The sequence below is a fragment of the Pan troglodytes genome, chromosome 5 (assembly GCF_028858775.2).
Source record: "Pan troglodytes isolate AG18354 chromosome 5, NHGRI_mPanTro3-v2.0_pri, whole genome shotgun sequence".
In the NCBI taxonomy this organism is placed as follows: Eukaryota; Metazoa; Chordata; class Mammalia; order Primates; family Hominidae; genus Pan; species Pan troglodytes.
Genome location: NC_072403.2, coordinates 60,208,419 through 60,226,636, shown reverse-complemented (window position 1 = coordinate 60,226,636; position 18,218 = coordinate 60,208,419). Strand labels below are relative to the sequence as shown.

Here is an 18,218-nt window from a genome sequence, read left to right as displayed (position 1 = left end):
GTTTCACCCACATTGAAAGTCTGTTATTTAGTGTAGCCACCTTCATCAATTATCTTAGTTAGATCTTCTGGATAACTTGCTGCAGTTTCTCCATCAGTACTAGCTACTTCACTTTGTACTTTTATATTATGAAGATGGCCTCCTTTCTTAAGCCTCATGAACCAATCTCTGCTAACTTCATGCCTTTCTTCCGCAGCTTACTCACCTTTGTCAGTCTTCATGGAATTAAAGAAAGGTAGGGCCTTGCTGTGAATTACGCTTTGGCTTAAGGACATCTTGTGGCTTGTTTGATCTTCTTTCCAGTCCACTAAAACTTTTTCTATTTCAGCAATAAGGCTGCTTTGCTTTCTTAATATTTGTATATTTGTTGGATTAGCACTTTTAACTTCCTTCAAGGTTTTTTCTTTTGTATTCACAATTTGGCCAACTTTTTAGTACAAGAGGGTTAACTTTTGGCCAATCTCCAACAACATGCCTTCCTCACTAAGCTTAATCATTTCTAGCTTTTGATTTAAAGTGAGAAATGTGTGACTACTCTGATATGGTTTGGCTCTGTGTCCCCACCTAAATCTCATGTTGAATTACAATCCCCAGTATTTTGGAGGGGCTTAGTGGGAGGTGACTGGATCATGGGAGTGGATCTCCCCCTTACTGTTCTTGTAATAGTGAGTTCTCATGAGATCTAGTTGTTTATAAAGTGTGTAGCACTTCCCTCTTCTCTCTCTCTCCTATCACCATGTGAAGATATGGCTTCTCCTTTGCCCTTTGGCCATGATTGTAAGCTTCCTGAAACCTCTCCAGTCATACCTCCTGCACAGCCTGTGGAACTATGAGTCAATTAAACCTCTTTTATTTATAAACTACCCAGTCTCAGGTAGTTCTTTATAGCAGTGTAAGAGTGGACTAATACATCTTCCTTTCACTTGAACCCTTAGGGGCCTTTATAGGAGTATTAATTACCGTAATTTTAATATTGTTGTGTCTAAGGGAATAGATAGGCCTAAGGAAAGGAGAGAGAAGGGAGAACGCCCCATTGATAGAAGAGTTAGAACATACACAATATTTAACAATCAAGTTTGCCATCTTATATGGGTGCTGTTTGCGGCACCCCAAAATAATTACTATAATGACACCAAAGATCACCAATCACAGGTCACCATAACACATATAATAATGAAAAAGTCTGAAATATTGTGAGAATTACCAAAATGTAACACAGAGACTCAAGCAAGCACATGCTGTTGGAAAAAATGGTACCTTTAGACTTTCTCCATGTAGGGTTGCCACAAACTTTCAATTTGTAAAAAAAAAAAAAAAAAAAAAAAAAAAAAAAAAAAAAAAAAAAAAAAACAAAAAAAAAAAAAACAGTATCTGTGAAACACAAGAAACCAAAGCACAATAAGATGAGGTAGGACTATATATCTTCAGTAAGATTCTGCTCCATAAACAGGGATGACAAGATGAAAAAAAGTCAATGTTTATACTAATTCTTTCCTGTAATTTTCCAAAAATTTTACTGTTGAATTTATTCATTTAAGTTATTGCACTAATTCCTAAGATTTATAAGCAAAAGTAAATGGCATTAATGCATTACAACCAACTTGAGACTTGGGGATTAAATAAAGCTTAGACCTTCAATGGACAGGGACACAGGGCAAATTCTAATGGGCACGGAGATGTGGAATAGGACCATAATAGGGAGAATATTGGCTGGGATAAAAATCTGAAATACCATATTTTGTTGATCGTAAAACACACTTTCATGACATTTTAACATCTCTAAAATTGGGATTCATACCATAATCGACGGAGTTTCTTAGTTTAATCGGAAATATTTTCCTCTTTTTATTGGTATATAAAATAAGGCCGTATTTCAAAATAAATCGTGTTATTTATTCAATTAAATGCATTTATAGACATAGCATTCAAAATGGGGATGAAAGAGTTATTGAAAGGGAAGAGAGGGGGGAAATAAGGCTATTAGGAGCAAATATATGTGTTACAGGTTTGTATCTACCTACCACAGTCCTGTGAGTTATACGTATGGGAATATATAGCCTTTATCACCTTATGCTAGAATCAATTGCGAATGTATCGGCCTCACCCGCTAAACTCCTTAAGAGGAGGACAATAAATCAATCCTCCTTGTATTTCCCAGCTCTGGGCACTTGATAGAAGATCAAATTCGTTTTTTCAATAAGTTTAATCTAATAGTTTCACCTTCTACAAAAAGCGCAGCAAACAGAATTTGTCGTGATACATTAGTTAGGTACTTCTTAGGAGTATATTAAGTTCTCTGATAAGGAATATTTACTTACTTGAGCTATTTGATTGCTCTCTAATTCATTAATGCATTCATTTCTTGAATGTAGTAATTACCAAATCAGGAAATCCTAATGGATAAATGAATTAAAATCTAACTGCTCCAGGGCACCTACCAATGCTCAGGTGACTTAAGATATTTGTAAAATTTAAAAAGTATATATTTTCCAAAACTAATTTGCCTACTAGCAGAATTGGCCTTAATTGTTACATGAGTAAAGTAAATTTATAAAGATTCCAGTTTTCTAGGAGTTTATAAAAGTGAATTCACTATTGCAACTGACACACCAAATGTGAATACACAATGATAGAAGATTAAATGTAAACACATTTACATCTTGTTCAAACTGAGCATGAATGAATATAGAATTAGAGAAAAGAAAACATGACCAATATGACTAAATAGGTGGTAGAAATTATAAATGGTCAGTTCTAATAAATCAAAGGAGGCTCCAAACAGTGAATGGAATTTTAGTTCTATGAATAATAGAAAAGTATAGGTCAATTACCTAGTGTGTGGTAGAAAATTTTTTCTAGATCAAGGAAGCCCCTAGATTGGGCAAAAATTGATAATGAAACATATATAGGAAAAAGTTTAGAAGGAATTAGACTTTTGAACTTACTGGAAATGGAACTTAGGTAGAGCTGAATTTCCAGTTACAGTGACACTGTTAAGACATTTTATTCCATTTACCTTCCTAAAAAGCCCCAGAACAATTAAGAATGGAAAAGCACAATAAAATGGAATGCATTTTAAGACCTTAATGATTTCTATCTTTAATAAATTCAAACAAATGGTCATAATTTCAAAACACAACTTTGTTGAATAACAAAAAAACCTTTTGTTCTGTACCGAAGTAAAAATGGGTGCTGAGACGGCATTCACCAAAACCGTTCCCCTGCACCACTGGACCTGAATAGGAAAAATTTCCCCTTAGAAGTACATAATGCAGTCTAGAAACACCCCTTAAGATTTTTGTAATGAGGACCATTTGCAAGCTAATGCGATCAGATGTCAATCCCTTCCCGTACTACCCATCGGAGGTCAGCTGAAAAAGAAATCTCATACTGGAAGTCAATTGGGTTGCCAAAATCCAGGCCAGCCCTTCAGGGTTGTTGGCTAAATGATGCAGCAGGGTGAAGTAAAAAAGAAAGGCAAAGAGTAGTAGTAAGGGATTTATTATAAGTCCCATCAAACTATCTGAGCTATGAACTAAGGGCAGAACTCCCAGGATAACAGCAAAGGTTGATCTGATGAGCACAGGTTCAACATTTACAAACTTGAATCGAAGCTGAAGAGTGCCTCAGCTATCTCCTCTAATTTCTCCCTAATCTTTTTTTTTTTTTTGACGAATAACTTCTACATGTAAAGATAAGTAACAGCAAAGGAAAACTAGTGCAGAACATAAGGAAAAAACTCATTCATTCGTTGAAAAGAGAAAACATTAAGTGCATTACTGATCAGCGGATCAGTACCGTATTTGGTGGTTTGGCTACCTCAGTAAATAATACAGACACCAGCTCTCATGGAACGTCATTCTAGTAAGGAAGACAGACAATATACAATCAACATAAAAAAGCTAATTAAATTATACATTGTGTTAAAAAGTGATAATTGTATAAAATTTTTAAAAATAAAGCAGGTAGGGGGATCAGGATTGCTGGAGCAGAGGGCAAGTCACAAATTATATAGGGCAGCCAGGGAGGACATATTAAGAAGGTGAGACCTGACCAGAGACTGGGTGGAGACACAGACACTAAGGAACTGGATATACAGTAGAAGAGCATTTTAGGTAGAGGGAAAGGCACTGGGGTACATGTTGCTGAAACATTAAATAATCACTAGAGCAGGAAATCAAGGTACAGATGGGTAGGAGTTGAGAAGAGAAAGTTGATGGGAGTGGGAGTCGGCAAGAAGGAGAGTCCTCAGAATATGTTGGCCCTTTATAAGCCATTGTGAGAAATTTGGCTTTTAATCTGATGGAATTGGGAATATATTGTAGGATTCTGAACAAATAATAACAAGATCTAAAGTTCTAAAAGGAAAACCCTGTTTTCTATGTTGAGACTAGACAGTCAAGGAGCGAAGATGAATGCAGTAAAATTTGTTAGAAGCTACTTCAGTAATCCAGGTACAAAATAACAGGCAATGGTGGCTTAGGCAAGGGTGATGGTAGTTCAGATAGTAAACAGTGGTTGAGTTCTGGATATACGTTGAAAGGGCCAAAAGAGGTTGTGACATATTGAAAGTAAATTGTGAAGTAAAGGAATAAAGGATGACTCCAAGGCTTCCAGCAGAGAACATGGAAGAACAGAGCTGTCATTAAGACAGAAAAGATTGATGCTGTTTAGCAAGAATAAAGGGAGAAGATCAGGAGTTCTGTTTTGGAAGTGCTGAATTTGAAGCATTCACTCCCTAATAAGGTATCCAGGTGATGATGTCAAATAGGTCATAGAATGTATGAGTCTGGAGTTCAGGAAAGAGGTCTGAGCTGAGATATAAATTCAGTTGATGTCAGCTTTTAGATGGCACTTAAAGCCAGGATGAACTCAGAGAATGATGAGCTCACCAGACACAGTGAGACTAGAAGCAAGAGAAGAAACAAGACCTGAGACTAGGGCATGTCAACGTTAAGAAGTGTAGAAGTACAGGGGGGAAAATGCAGCAAAGTACACTGCAAAGTTGTGGCCAAAAAGAAAAAAATCAGATGAAGAGGATGGGCAGGTCTGGGATCTGACCAATGAATTTAGCAATGTGGATGCCTTTGATAACCTTGAAATAGCTATTTTTGTGAAGAGGACGGGAGTAATGAAAACATGATTGGTGCAGTTTAAGAAAGATTGGAAAGAGAACTGAAAGTGATTCCAGGCAAATCTTGCAAGGAGTTTGCTGTAAAGAGTGAACATAAATGGAGTGTGGAGGAAGCAGAGTCCAAAAAAGTGCTGAGTTTTTTTTTTTTAATCTGAGGGATAACAACACTATTTGTATGGTGGTAGAAATAGAAATGATTACAGAGAAGAAAAAGGAGAAATTGCTTCTGCATGTCCTTGAATAGCTAAGAGGGCCTGGAGTCTACAATAAATGAAGAGAGATTTAGACAAGAACTTATCCTTTGTTGAAGAATCAAAAATGTCTCTTTTAATTAAATTTTATTAAATTCAAGTAAAGTTAGCCTGAATAGCAATAGTTTTAAATGACTTATCCTATATTGTCTTTCTATTTTTGTTTGTCAAACTTTTCACTAACAGAGAGAGAGAGAGCAAGAGAAGACTTACCTGACATGTTTTTTACCAAATATGATAATAATGATCTTTGAGCATTAATATGGCATAATTTGGGAATTTTTGTTTTTTGAGACAGAGTCTCGCTCTGTTGCCCAGAGTGCAGATTTAAGCTCACTGCAACCTCCACTTCTAGGGTTTAAGCGATTCTCGTGCCTCAGCCTCCTGAGTAGCTGGGATTACAGGTGTCTGCCACCATGCCCAGCTAATTTTTGCTTTTTTTTTATAGAAAGGGGGTTTCACCATGTTGGCCAGGCTTATCTTAAATGCCTGGCCTCAAGCAATCCACTCGCCTTGCCCTCCCAAAGTGCTGGGATTACAAGCATGAGCCACCACACCTGGCCTGATTTGGTATTTCTTACTATCTTCTTTTTAAGTTGTTAATTTTAGTAGAGAGTGTATCTTCATTTTATTAAAAATGATACACTTTTTAAAAATTAAGGCAAGCACCTTGTTCCATATAACCTTAAAAAGTAGGGTAATAGGAAGCTACCATAGGCTTCCAAAGACCAGTGATTCTGAGTAATTAAAACTATTCAGTTTTATAACCCTATTAAAATGGAAAAGTGTTTCTTTCAAACCCAGTGTTTGAAAGAGTGTTGAGAAACTGGCATTTTTATATACTGCTAGAGAAAACATTAGCAAAATTTTCCTTTTCAAAAAATTTGAAGTACTGCACTATCTTGTTTTCCTGTGAAATCTCTTTCCTTCTTTCCTTCTTTCCTTCCTTCCTTCCTTCCTTCTTTCTTTGTTTCTCAATAGTTATATATCTAGGAGATTCATTAAAAATACTCCAAGATTTCAACAGAGGTTATTATCTAGGAATGGTGAAAACATTTATAAATACACACACACACACATACACACACACGTTACATTTTTTCCAATTTGTAGATTCAGCATCCTACATTAACATGAAAATCACATTCTTCAATCCTAAGATACATGTATTTTCATATTCATGAAATCAGCACAGTCATAAAATTAGTATTATCTTAGATTCAAAGAAATGTGATAATTTTGTAATTGAAATATTAGAGTATTTAAAATAAAGGAGGGACAACGATTAAGGAAGCATCACACAAGACAGCTTGTCTACATAGCTTAGAACTGACTTAAAGGTGTTTCAAAGATCAGTAAGGAGAAGACAACAATTTGATTGTAGGTGAGGTTGTTTTGCGTAGGCTCAATAAAATTAAGTCATTAAAGACATGTTCAATGGGAATGAAGTTATTTACCATAATATGCAATATGAGAAGAGTGAGATTTTTAGATGGAAAATAAAACTTTGTAGCATTTCATTTGAACTAGAGTGAGACATTATGAGATGTTTTAGTCAGAATAAAATTGAGAAGGCACTGGGAAAGTGGTCTCATAACCACACTGTCTTTCAGAGTACAGCCTACTTGTAAAATTACTCACCAAATTTTGAACTTCTTTCTTTCCCTTGCATAGATTAATATATTTTACTTAAAAATTGATCAATCTAATTTCTACAATTCTCACATAAATATAAAGTAACCTTATATTGAATTATAGGTGACCTTACTTCTCTTCCTGCTTAATCTTTGCTATTTGCAATTCTATTCAAAACCATCTCCCCAAACCATAATACGCCTTGGATTTGCTCTCTTCCCTTGATTATGCCTTATGTAGAATTTATTTCAATAATACATGTTCTTTGACCTTAGAACAGATTCTTAAGGACATAATCACAAGAAGTGAGAGGTAGGAAAAGATCATATTTCCCAGAATGCTGAGTTAGCCTTTTACTGGACTTTAATGACTAAATAGTGGCAAGGTTTAGATCATTTTTCATTTGTATCACAATCTCTCCTACAAAGGGGATTCTAGCATTTAAAACACTGCATATTCTTATTTTCAGTTTCATTTTCCAAAAGAATTAAATGAATTTTGTTTAATTGCCTTACCCAGTGAGTTTGACTGCATGTGTCTGAAGCTTTCGATATTTTTCTGATTCTTTATTTGTGCTGGTAACATGTCTGTATATCCCTGTCTTATAATGGAAGAAATCTTCACGGACTTGCATTATGGCTAAAATAAAATCCAACAGAACAAATGGCACAGTATTAAAATATCATCTTTAAAAACCACCAGAAAATTTCACGGAACAACCAATGGGTAAATTGCAAGGAGATGAATCTAAGAAGGGGCTGTGTGATTCAGCCTAATTTTCTTTCCTACTTAATTAATTAGTTGCAATATTTTTTGTTATCTTATAAAAACAACTTTTAGCTATTTAGAATATTAAGTACACATTATGCTTTTAAAACACCATCTAGTCTTAATCAACAGAGACACTACTACCAAAAATTAAGCCCTTGCAACAAAAGCACACTATACTTGGTCAGTGATTGCTATTTCTCCACTAACCTTGTGCTTTACCACAAGCCTCTTAAAATCCCAATTAAGCTAGCAGAGCCTAGCAAACTGGGCTTAAAGCAATTGTTGTTAATCCTCATAAGTAAATACAAACCTTTCTTTTGTGAGTTGGAATAAAAAAGCAAACTCCTGGCAAAATAAAACTTTGACAGAATTTCATCCTCCCAGCTCTGGAGAGATAAGCAATGCTGTACACTTTAAAAAGCAGGGCTTATATTTTAGAAAGCTCTCCTTCCTTCCCTCACCTAAATTACTTCATCTCTCTATTGTGTGCTGCTTTGTTGAAGGGCTTTGGCAATTCAGGGTGAAGCCTTTAAACTTCTCTTATAGAAGATATGAATTTGAAAATTTTTAATTGGGATTAGATATGTATAGCTTGATAACTGTGTACAATACTTGTCTTAATTTGACAAGCATTTTAAATAAAATAGGAAGTAAGGTAACTAGTGTTTGACAGATCCTTTAAAAAAGCTTATACTCCAAAGTTAAATATAACTTTTCAATGTTCCAGTTTTTGTTTCATTTTTTAATGTTCCATGCCTTTTCTGATGCTGTGCAAATAGTCGCAAAAGAGGTTAAAACTTCTTTATCTACTCTAAAACACATTCCTAGAGGATTTTAAGAATTTATGTAACTGTACTTTATGCAGATCTCTGCTTTTGTTCTCTATCCATCACCTATACTTATTTTCAATCCTACAGATTTTAGAAGAATGTACACAAAGTTATTCATTCAGGGTTCTATTGGCTTTTACACTCTTTCGTACTGAGACGGGAAATGCCGTATGCCAGGCCAGGCAATCCTGTAACATTTATAGCAAGAAGAGTCGACCAGCATTCTATCCATTTATAAAAATGTGAAGATATTGCTAGTGGCTTTTCTTTTCTGTAGAACCATTGACTCTTTGAGGTCTTATGATTCAACTTTCCTGTAAGCATCATAAATAAAATGTATTCATTATTCCTGAAAAACACTGCCAACTAAAGAAAAAGGATGAGAAGCCACCATAATTACCTGAAAGATGGCTTCTTTCTGCAGTTTCTGATACCAAACAGACTTGATAAATTCACGAATATATAACTATATAAGTTACAATCATGCAATTTTACTTTTGGAAAACTGCAGCAAACTCATGATACAGAATTATAACACGGATGAGAGGCTTGGTTGTTGCTCGTCTCTTGCTCCTGGCTTAGGCTAGCGGGAAGCAGGTTCTCAAGAAATCTTTGTTAAATGAATGTTGAATAACTTGCATTTTTGTTTTATTGCTTTGAAATGTTATGTCTTTATTTTTTATTCATTCTGTGAAATTTATGAGCATTTCAGTATATGGCCATAAAATAAATCTAAGGTATTTAAATTTTCTCAATTTTAAATAATTACAATTCAAAATTGTTTGATTGATTAAAAAAAGAGGGAGAGAGAGAGGGAAAAAGAAAAAAAAACACTTGGAACAATAATACAACAACTTGGAGTTTCTGAAAGGTTAAGTAAATTGCCCAAAGTTATTTAAATAGCAAATGCCAAAGTTGGGATATTTTAGTGTAACCTTGAGTCCAAATGCCTGTGATCTTTTAAATTTGTCACACAAGCACCACTTAATGGAGCATGCATTGAAATTAGATATTAATTCCCTCACTCTTCAAATAACCAACAAATGACACAGCTGTAAGGGGGAAGAGAAAATTTCTCTTCATTTGTTTCAGGTTTTGGGTAATGTCCCATAATTTTTAAAAATTAAATTCAGGACATGTTTATGTAGGCTGTGGTTTCTCAATAAATGCTAAGTGGTGATAATGATCAATAAAAATTCATCCAACACAATTATAAAATCCATGATTCCTGCCTATATATATTTAACCGATACTAATTAGCTCAGTATTCAGAAAAATTAAAATTGGCAACAGTTCCTTAAGTGTGTACCAAATGTTTTACATTTAATTTTGGCCTATTATTTATTCCACTGCATTGATAATATATTCCGGGCCCTTCAGTATTCACAACCTAAATTTTCATTTTAGACCTCATTGGATTTGTTCTTCCATGCACTTCAAGCCAATGTTTATACAGGGAATATATTCTGTGAGTTTACCCTTATTCAGGTCATTGATGCAAAATAAAATTCAACAGGTAAGCAGAATAAATTATCATAAGAGATGATATAAATCAAAGGCAATATACAACCAGTAACTGTATGATTTCGTTATTTACTGTTTAAATAAAACATTTACAAAATTGATCAAAATTGAAAACCTTTTGTAAAATGCAAATTACACTAGTTTACTCGCTTTATTTTGAGCTAATAGAAGGAAAATATTAATCCTCAATTTTTTCAATCCACTACCTAATCTATTTAAACTGAAGATAAGAAAACTGTATGTATGATTCTTAAATATGACTGAATAAATAAAGTAAGCTTCATTACAAATTAGTCAGTTGGCATTTCATGTTGGACTTTCTGTTGGTCCATGATCACTTTGGAAAGACTTCGGAGTTATTCATCAAATGCGTCATTAATATTTAAGAGTTCAATTTATAAATGAGTCTATCTTCTGAAAATAAAATGGCAGCTAATTAAGATATAGGTAAGCATATTTCTCATAATTGCACTCATTTTAGAACTGTTGAAGCCTTTTGGATACTCTTAAAGTAAAAATTTTCTTTATTTTATTAAACTCCTATTACATGAGCTCAATGTAATGTTGTTTATTAAAGGAATGAATAAGAAAAAAACGTATTTCATTCAAGCTTACCTTGAACTGGTCCATTTTGCATGATTTCTTTCATTATCTCAGTTTCCTGGATGGAAAAATATGAATAAGCAATATCATTGTTATCAGAGCATACTAAACCCATTGATTGGTGTACAATGTTAAGTGTTTGCAATTTACTCTCAACTGTACTTTGAAAAACTCATGTATATTATGCTACATTAATGAAATTGTTAAAGACAAGATGCACCCATTTGTTTTAATGACATTTATCACTAAATAGTAAATTTGGAGTGGAGAGAAAATACAATAGCCTTTTATGGTTATAAAGAAATAAACAATGTAAGTTAAAGCAATAGTTAATTAGTGGAGATTACTAGTACCTCTAATTTTTTTTCTCACAAGAGGTATGCCAAATGATTGTTTAGTTAGATGTCTCAGTAGCTTTAGTACAAATATTTCTATGACGTCTCCTAATGTATAATGAAGCCCTCTGTAGGGAGGCAGGGCACTCGTTCATCCATTTTTCTGTGCATATTGAGCACAAAGTACATGCCAGAAACTATGACAGGAACAAATATTGACCCTGCACCTATACTCAAGGTATTTACATTTTGGTTGAATGACACTACTAATTTCATTATTATATAATAAGATCCATTGTAGAGACAAGCACAAAGTGTTATGTTTGCAAACAAAAAAGGAAAATTAATTCTGCCTGGAAATCAAGGAAAACGTCACAGAGAAGATGAAGTTTTTACCTGGGCCTTGACATTTGCTTGGCATTCTAGATGGAAAGGCTTGATAACCATTTGCATCAGAGGAATTATCACCTAGCTAAGTGGAAAAGTATAACAGAGCATGGTGTACCTGGGGAACAGAGACTAGTTCTATGTATCAGGAGCATTATGGCTGGGTAGAGTGGCAGATGCTGGCAGGACATGAGTGTATAAAAGTAGTACGTCAAAACCAACTCATGAAAGGCCAATGTGCTATGGTTAGAACACCGAATTGTATTCTGGAGATAATTAGAAGACACTGGAGGTTCACAAATTCTGAAAACGAGAAGGCTTGGGGAACACTGATATGATGAAGTAAATTCGCCTAGGCTTTTAACAGACAAACTAGAATCCAAGGGACTCTTTTTTCTATTAGACCCAGGTCCTCTTAAATTATTTTGTTGAGTGAGGCAAAGGATCGATAAAATGAGCTAATACCACAAAAAAGTCAGTGAAAAAGTGTTTAACTTAACTTTTAATTGTCAAGTTCAAATATGTATATACACATATTATGAAACATAATTTTAAAACCCTATTTCCTTGGACATTTTTAAATTTAAGTCAATCCTTTACACTGCTAATGTTACAAAGATAAGACATCATACCCAAACTGAAAGTCCTTAAAAATATTAAAAATTATACATGAAAATATAACATTTATTTTAGAATATAATAGTTTTAAATAGTTTTTAAATTGTTTTAGTTACAGTAGAGCTATATACATTTGAGAAAGCCAACTATTCTTGATTCTTGCCATTTATACTTACGTTGGAAGAGACTCTGTATGGAGGAGAACATTGATAGATCCTGTTAGATTTTTCTACATTGTTGGGACATGGCTTCGTGGCATGCCGTTTTCCTCGCCCATCAGACCTGCTTGCCATGGCACATCCATTGTTGGTAGCATTGTGGTCTTTGAAAAGTGGATAGCATGCGTGGGATACCAGTCTATGAGGAATAAGCAAAGAAGCAAAGGTAATATTTAGGAGAATGTCATAATATCCGTTTTATATTTAATCTTACTGAATTAAACATTCATAAATTATTCTGGTTACTTACATGCATAATTTTCAAAATAGTGAGTGACTCCAACACAGAAGCTCAATGACATTACACTCTTCCCTACCCTCCTCTTTTCATTATAATTTTAAAAATCTTGCTTTGTTCAATTTTTTATAAATAATTCTATCTGTAGTATAGAATTTCCTGAAGATAAAAAATGGCTGTCAATATTAAGTCTGTGGTAATATTAATAGGGGAAGGACCCCTTCAACCTGTTTATATAATTATAATTTGGAAGAGCTAAATTTAAAATTTCATATAAACAAGACAATGAATCTGACTATTTCCAGATGGGATATTAAAATTATGTAAGTTGTAACTTTAAAGTTTTTATTTTGTTTTGTTTTTGTGTTTGTATATTTTTATTAAGTTATAGATTTGTTCACATAATACAAACAATTATATATCTGTAGTTCGTGGCACTTTGAGGGAAATAGTATAATATTAATATAATATTAAATGTTAATAAAGTAGAAAACTATCAGACATGTGTATTATCTAAAAGATAGAGAAAATCATTTTGATTTCTGATTTTGAAAGTAAACATAGCAAGGTACAAATTATTTGGCACCAATTCAAACATAATAATATTGAATAAAAAGGTAAATTGTAAGGGAAATAAAATCATGGTAATGGTATTGTAGATACTCTATGCTGAAATGGCCATAGAATTATCCACTAGGATTGGTTCATGAAAATGTAATAGTTTCCAACACAGCATGAGAATCTGAGGAAAGAACATGACAAAAGCAAAACCATTGAAAACACTCAAACAACCTAAAAAATATTGCATCAAATTCATTACATTTGTATTAAATGATGAGTGCTGTGGACTGAATGGTGTCACTTTAAAATTCATATGTTGAAGCACTTATACCCAATGTAATGATATTTGGAGATAGGCCTTTGGGAGATAATTAACTTTAAAGGATGTCATGAGGTTAGGGCCATAATAGATACGATTAGTGCCCTTATAAGAAAAAGAAGAAACCAGAGCTCTCTTTCATCATGTAAGGACACTGTGAGAAGGTGTCCATCTGAAAGCCAGAAAGAGAGCCCTCACCAAGAACCAAATCAGCCTGGTCCTGGATTTTGCAGCCTCCACAACATCAGTGTTTGCTGTTGAAGACACTCAGTCTATGGAATTTTGTTACAGTACCCCAAGCAATCCAATACAATGAGATTTAGTCGGGTCTCAATAATAATTTACATTTTTAAGTTCTTAAAGGGCTGTTATTTTTTATCATAATACAAAATACAAGCCAACCAAGCACTAGAACACAAGGAAAGTATCAGCCTAAGTTGCCCATTCAAAGTACCACATTTTAGGCAAAACATATGAAAAAACTTAAAGCAATTTATTGCAACCCATCAAAATCTGACATCCACAATTTTCTATAGCATCTAACTAGTCCTATAGCAGACCCAGAGCACTGAGTGGATGATGAAGAGCAAGTGAGCAGTACATATATACAACACTCTTTATCAGCTGCAGCTTCCTTAGCTGAATAACTCAGCTTTTTAGCAGATCAGCTCTTATAGAAGACACAAGGATGTTATATGGGTATCAGCCTACATGAAAGTAAGGAAATGCAGCCCCCATTTTTCATCAAATGGAGTGGAGAAAATTAATGAACAATACTGATGAGTTGAAACAACTGTAAATTATTTCTTTATATTATTATTCTTATGTTTAGCCTAATTTTACCTGACATTATCTGTTCATCAATCTGGGTAACTGAAAAGCACAGCAGAGAGATCAGCAACCCTGATTATTTTATTCTGTCTGTGGGGACTCACTTGGCTCAGAGCAACAAAAAGAAAATATTTACTTGAGTCTTCAAAAGTAAAATTCATATTAATTTAGCTAGAAATGTATACATTCTTCAGGAGGTGTTTCTAATAGCTTCTAATCTCAATAGATAAGAAATATAGTATATATTTAAATGTAGCATATTTATATTCATGTAGATGTAGTATATATATTTTAAGTACTTTTTTGTAAAAATCTTGGGATTATTTTCCTTGTTCTAACACAATGCATCATTCATAAAAATCCTAGAAACACATGTTGAGCAGCTATTTACCCACGTTTTCTCAGGTACCACCAAGCCCTATCGATGCTTCCACTATTGCATCCATGACGGTTCTTGGCACAGCAAGAGATCAAATTCTGAGGGGATAGATTGGCCGTGTATCGACCCTTAGACTGAATTGCTATTCGGTCAGCAGCCACACCTGTTTCAAATAGAATATCAATTAATATTGAAATGATACATGGTATTTCTAATAAGGTACATAACCCTTTTTGTTTGAACCCTAATGTAGTCTCTAAAACTGTGTATAATTTATAATTAAAGCCAAAGAGCATTAATATATTTATGTATTCCAGCCAGTTGAACTGTGTCATACTTTCAGTTATAATTTTTGTCCTATTTTGATATTACTCAATTGTCCTATTGACTTCAAAGATTTTTCTAGTTTCTTGTTCCTTTGATGTTCTGTATACTCCTGAACTCCTCATTAAGGAATCTGTCAGGTGAAACTCTTGGAGGGCAAGAGCCATATGTTCCTTATATTTCTATTTCCTGTACCTAGAACAGTATCTTGCATATAGTCATGGGAAAATACATATTTTCTAAATGAATTTAACTAAACCAGGGCAATCAAGAAAACTAACCATAGAAATATTCATTGGAAATTCATCCACAGTCATCTGATATATTGGAGTAAAACTGAATTCTTTGTTTTTAAACTGGTTTAATCTAATTTAACTACCCAGGAGACCATACTTAAGCTAATCCAGACTAATATGAATCTATCTTATACAGTATCTAAAGGCTACATAGCACACTTTTGTGCTCATAATATAAATTAAAATTATTATCTTAATCTTGTTTTAGTAGACATGGAATTCAGCTTGTTTATACATATATATAAAATGAAGTGAATATATTTGTTTAGTTACAATTACTGTTACTACTGTTACTAACTGTTGTAGCTACTATTAACTAATACTATTAGTTACATATAATATAGTTCATTATATATATCTATACATGTAATTATATATAATCTAATAGCTATATATGTAACTGATTATATGTAATGCTATATACAACTAATAATATAGTTATGACTATCATATTGTTAACTAATATCATTATATATATATACACACACACAAACTTTTTATTATTAAAACTTCTATTCTTTTGTTATATGACTTCCCTAGAATTGTAATTGTTATTAGTTCATTCGTTTTCTCAACACATTTATTAAACACCTACTAACTGACAGGCATTGTAGCACTGGAAATTACAATGATGAACAAGAAACAAGGGAGACATAGTTCTGCCCTCTTAGAATAATAGACCAGGGAAACTAATCAACCAGTAGCAAAACCCTACAGATGTCATCATTTTGATCATGGTACCAAAATAAACTAATGTGAGTGATGAGATTATGAAAAAATTGGGGTGGGTGCCATTTTAGTACAGACTTTTTTGTTGAATATCTGGAACAGTCTTGTTGAATATCTGGTACAGTCTTGTTCAGTTTTGTTCTAAGTGAGTTTCTTACTCACTTTTAATTAAAGGCAACAAAATAATAACTTTTCTTCTATTCAATCACTTTTCTTAGTGAAAGTTTTAGTTTTTTTCTCATCAAAATTGTTAGTGTCCTGAAACCCCTCAAGGGTGCTAATTAAAAATTGTCTAAAATAATTCATTTAATTCATTTACATATGTATCTTTGTATACACATAGTTTTAATGTAACTACAGCATATTACAATGCTTTAGGGCAATTGCTGGCATTCTTTAGATGCTCAATATGTGTTAAATCTATAACCTCCAACTCCCTACTAAATTCCCATCTACTATTGCACTAGGATATATTTCATAGGAGCAAATGGCATTACACGACTTCTGATAGTCTCAAGAAAATAATTCCCCATTTCATCAAAGAAAGGAGAAATTCTTTGATGCTCTGACATTCAGCACAGGGGTTTAGAATGAAATCGAAATTTTAAAAAATGGTGTAACTGTGTTTTCATTCAGAAAATACTTTTATAGTGTAGAGAAAACAGTAATCCAGAAGTCGGAAGCCTGGTCTCCAGGATTATTTCTGATATTTCTCATCTTTTGGCTTCAGATAAGACACTTTACCTATTTGGGCCTCATTTATAATACTGGAGGCTTGAATAAGGTGACCTTTAAAATCTCTTCCAGCCTCACAAATCTGTAGATTTCAACTAAAGGATAAATGTTTTAAATCCTAATGTTATGCAATATGTTGCTCTTATACCGACATTTCTGAATCTCAATGATGGTTTAGCTAAAATTCACTTGAAATATTTAGAAAAGGTCAGAATATTTAAGAATGACTCAGTTCAACCAATTGTTTTCCACCCTCTTCTTAAAAACTCTCACTGGACAGTACCTCTGAGACACACTCTATTCTTTCCCTTGCTTATTTTATTCCGTCTTCAAATGTATGTGAAACATATTACTCCCACTACTCCAAACACCTTTATCTCTTCAGCTTCTGAAAAATAGCTTGAATTTGATTTGATTACATAAGTTTTTAAAACATATGTGCATATTTTTAAGAGTCTTATTTATTCAATTTTATAGCTTTTAGTTTCTCTGAGAGATAATCTTTTTTTGTAACTAATACTTCTCGACGTAATTTTTTAGATCTTTATGATAATTTAGTTTATTTTTTTCTTTATTTAACACAAAAAAGAATTGCCCTAATTTATCATACTGAATTCACAGGATACAAAACTATGTCCTTTGGAATTACAAAAAGAAACCTCTCTCTGGTGTTCTGTGAATTAGGTAGGGGAACAATCCTGACTTGGCGCAGTGCAGAGGCTCTCTGTGGGGTTGAGACCTGGGAACACCAAAATATATCCTCCACCCTAGCAAGTTGCTTTCAGTATTTCACCACGAATGTTTTTCTTTAGATATCTTCAGAAATACTGGCATAATATAAATTTTAGGCAAAATTCTTATAGATCTAGGTGTAACACCTTAACCACATGAATATAAAATGGCAAACGGTTTATTATATTAAACCTCTCTTCACCCATCTGAAACAACCTTAATCTTCTTTTTATTATCTGGTCTTATCCATCAATAGACAAACAAATTTTAGCTCAGAAAGGTATCCATGTGGGTCCCTGACACATCAAGGACAGCATAAGATAGCCAGAGAGGGGGTGTGGGCAGCAGTGAATTAACAAATGTAGCCACTTGGGGTGAGCTTGGCTACCATTATGATTCTAACAAAGGCATTTCTGGAGTTGTCTGATTGATACTATGGAGCAATGATATTTAGACAAAGATGTCAGCATTTCTCTGTCCCAGGATATGCTGCCTTTCAGAGCTGGCTTCTTGAACAGCCTATGTACTTGTTCACAATCCTTCAATGGCTTTAAACTGTCTTTGAACACTGTTGAAATTACCTGCAAATCCTAGAGCATGGTTTTATGAAGATAATTGAATGACAGCCAATCATCATCATGTTAGGTTTCATTTAATTCCTGAAATATATTCAACACTCCTTTGAGGATAATTTTGGAGACCTAATTTGAGGGTTAGTCTGTAACTAATTTATTGGATTTGTGAATTTATATGAAAGTAACTATAAAA

The 18,218-nt window shown here is 33.5% G+C and overlaps 1 protein-coding gene across 4 annotated transcripts in view; it reads right to left on the bottom strand.

Annotated features, from left to right (window-relative positions):
* TINAG (tubulointerstitial nephritis antigen) overlaps positions 1-18,218 on the bottom strand; it is an 82,616-nt gene that overhangs the window by 28,128 nt on the left and 36,270 nt on the right. For all 4 annotated transcript variants that reach the window (XM_016955678.3, XM_016955679.1, XM_009451489.4 and 1 more), the window contains 4 exons: positions 14,647-14,797; positions 12,265-12,445; positions 10,761-10,806; positions 7,536-7,659 (listed from right to left, as the gene is read on the bottom strand). In XM_016955678.3, coding sequence (XP_016811167.1) covers positions 7,536-7,659; positions 10,761-10,806; positions 12,265-12,445; positions 14,647-14,797 — 502 coding nt within the window. The remainder of the gene's footprint in view (positions 1-7,535; positions 7,660-10,760; positions 10,807-12,264; positions 12,446-14,646; positions 14,798-18,218) is intronic.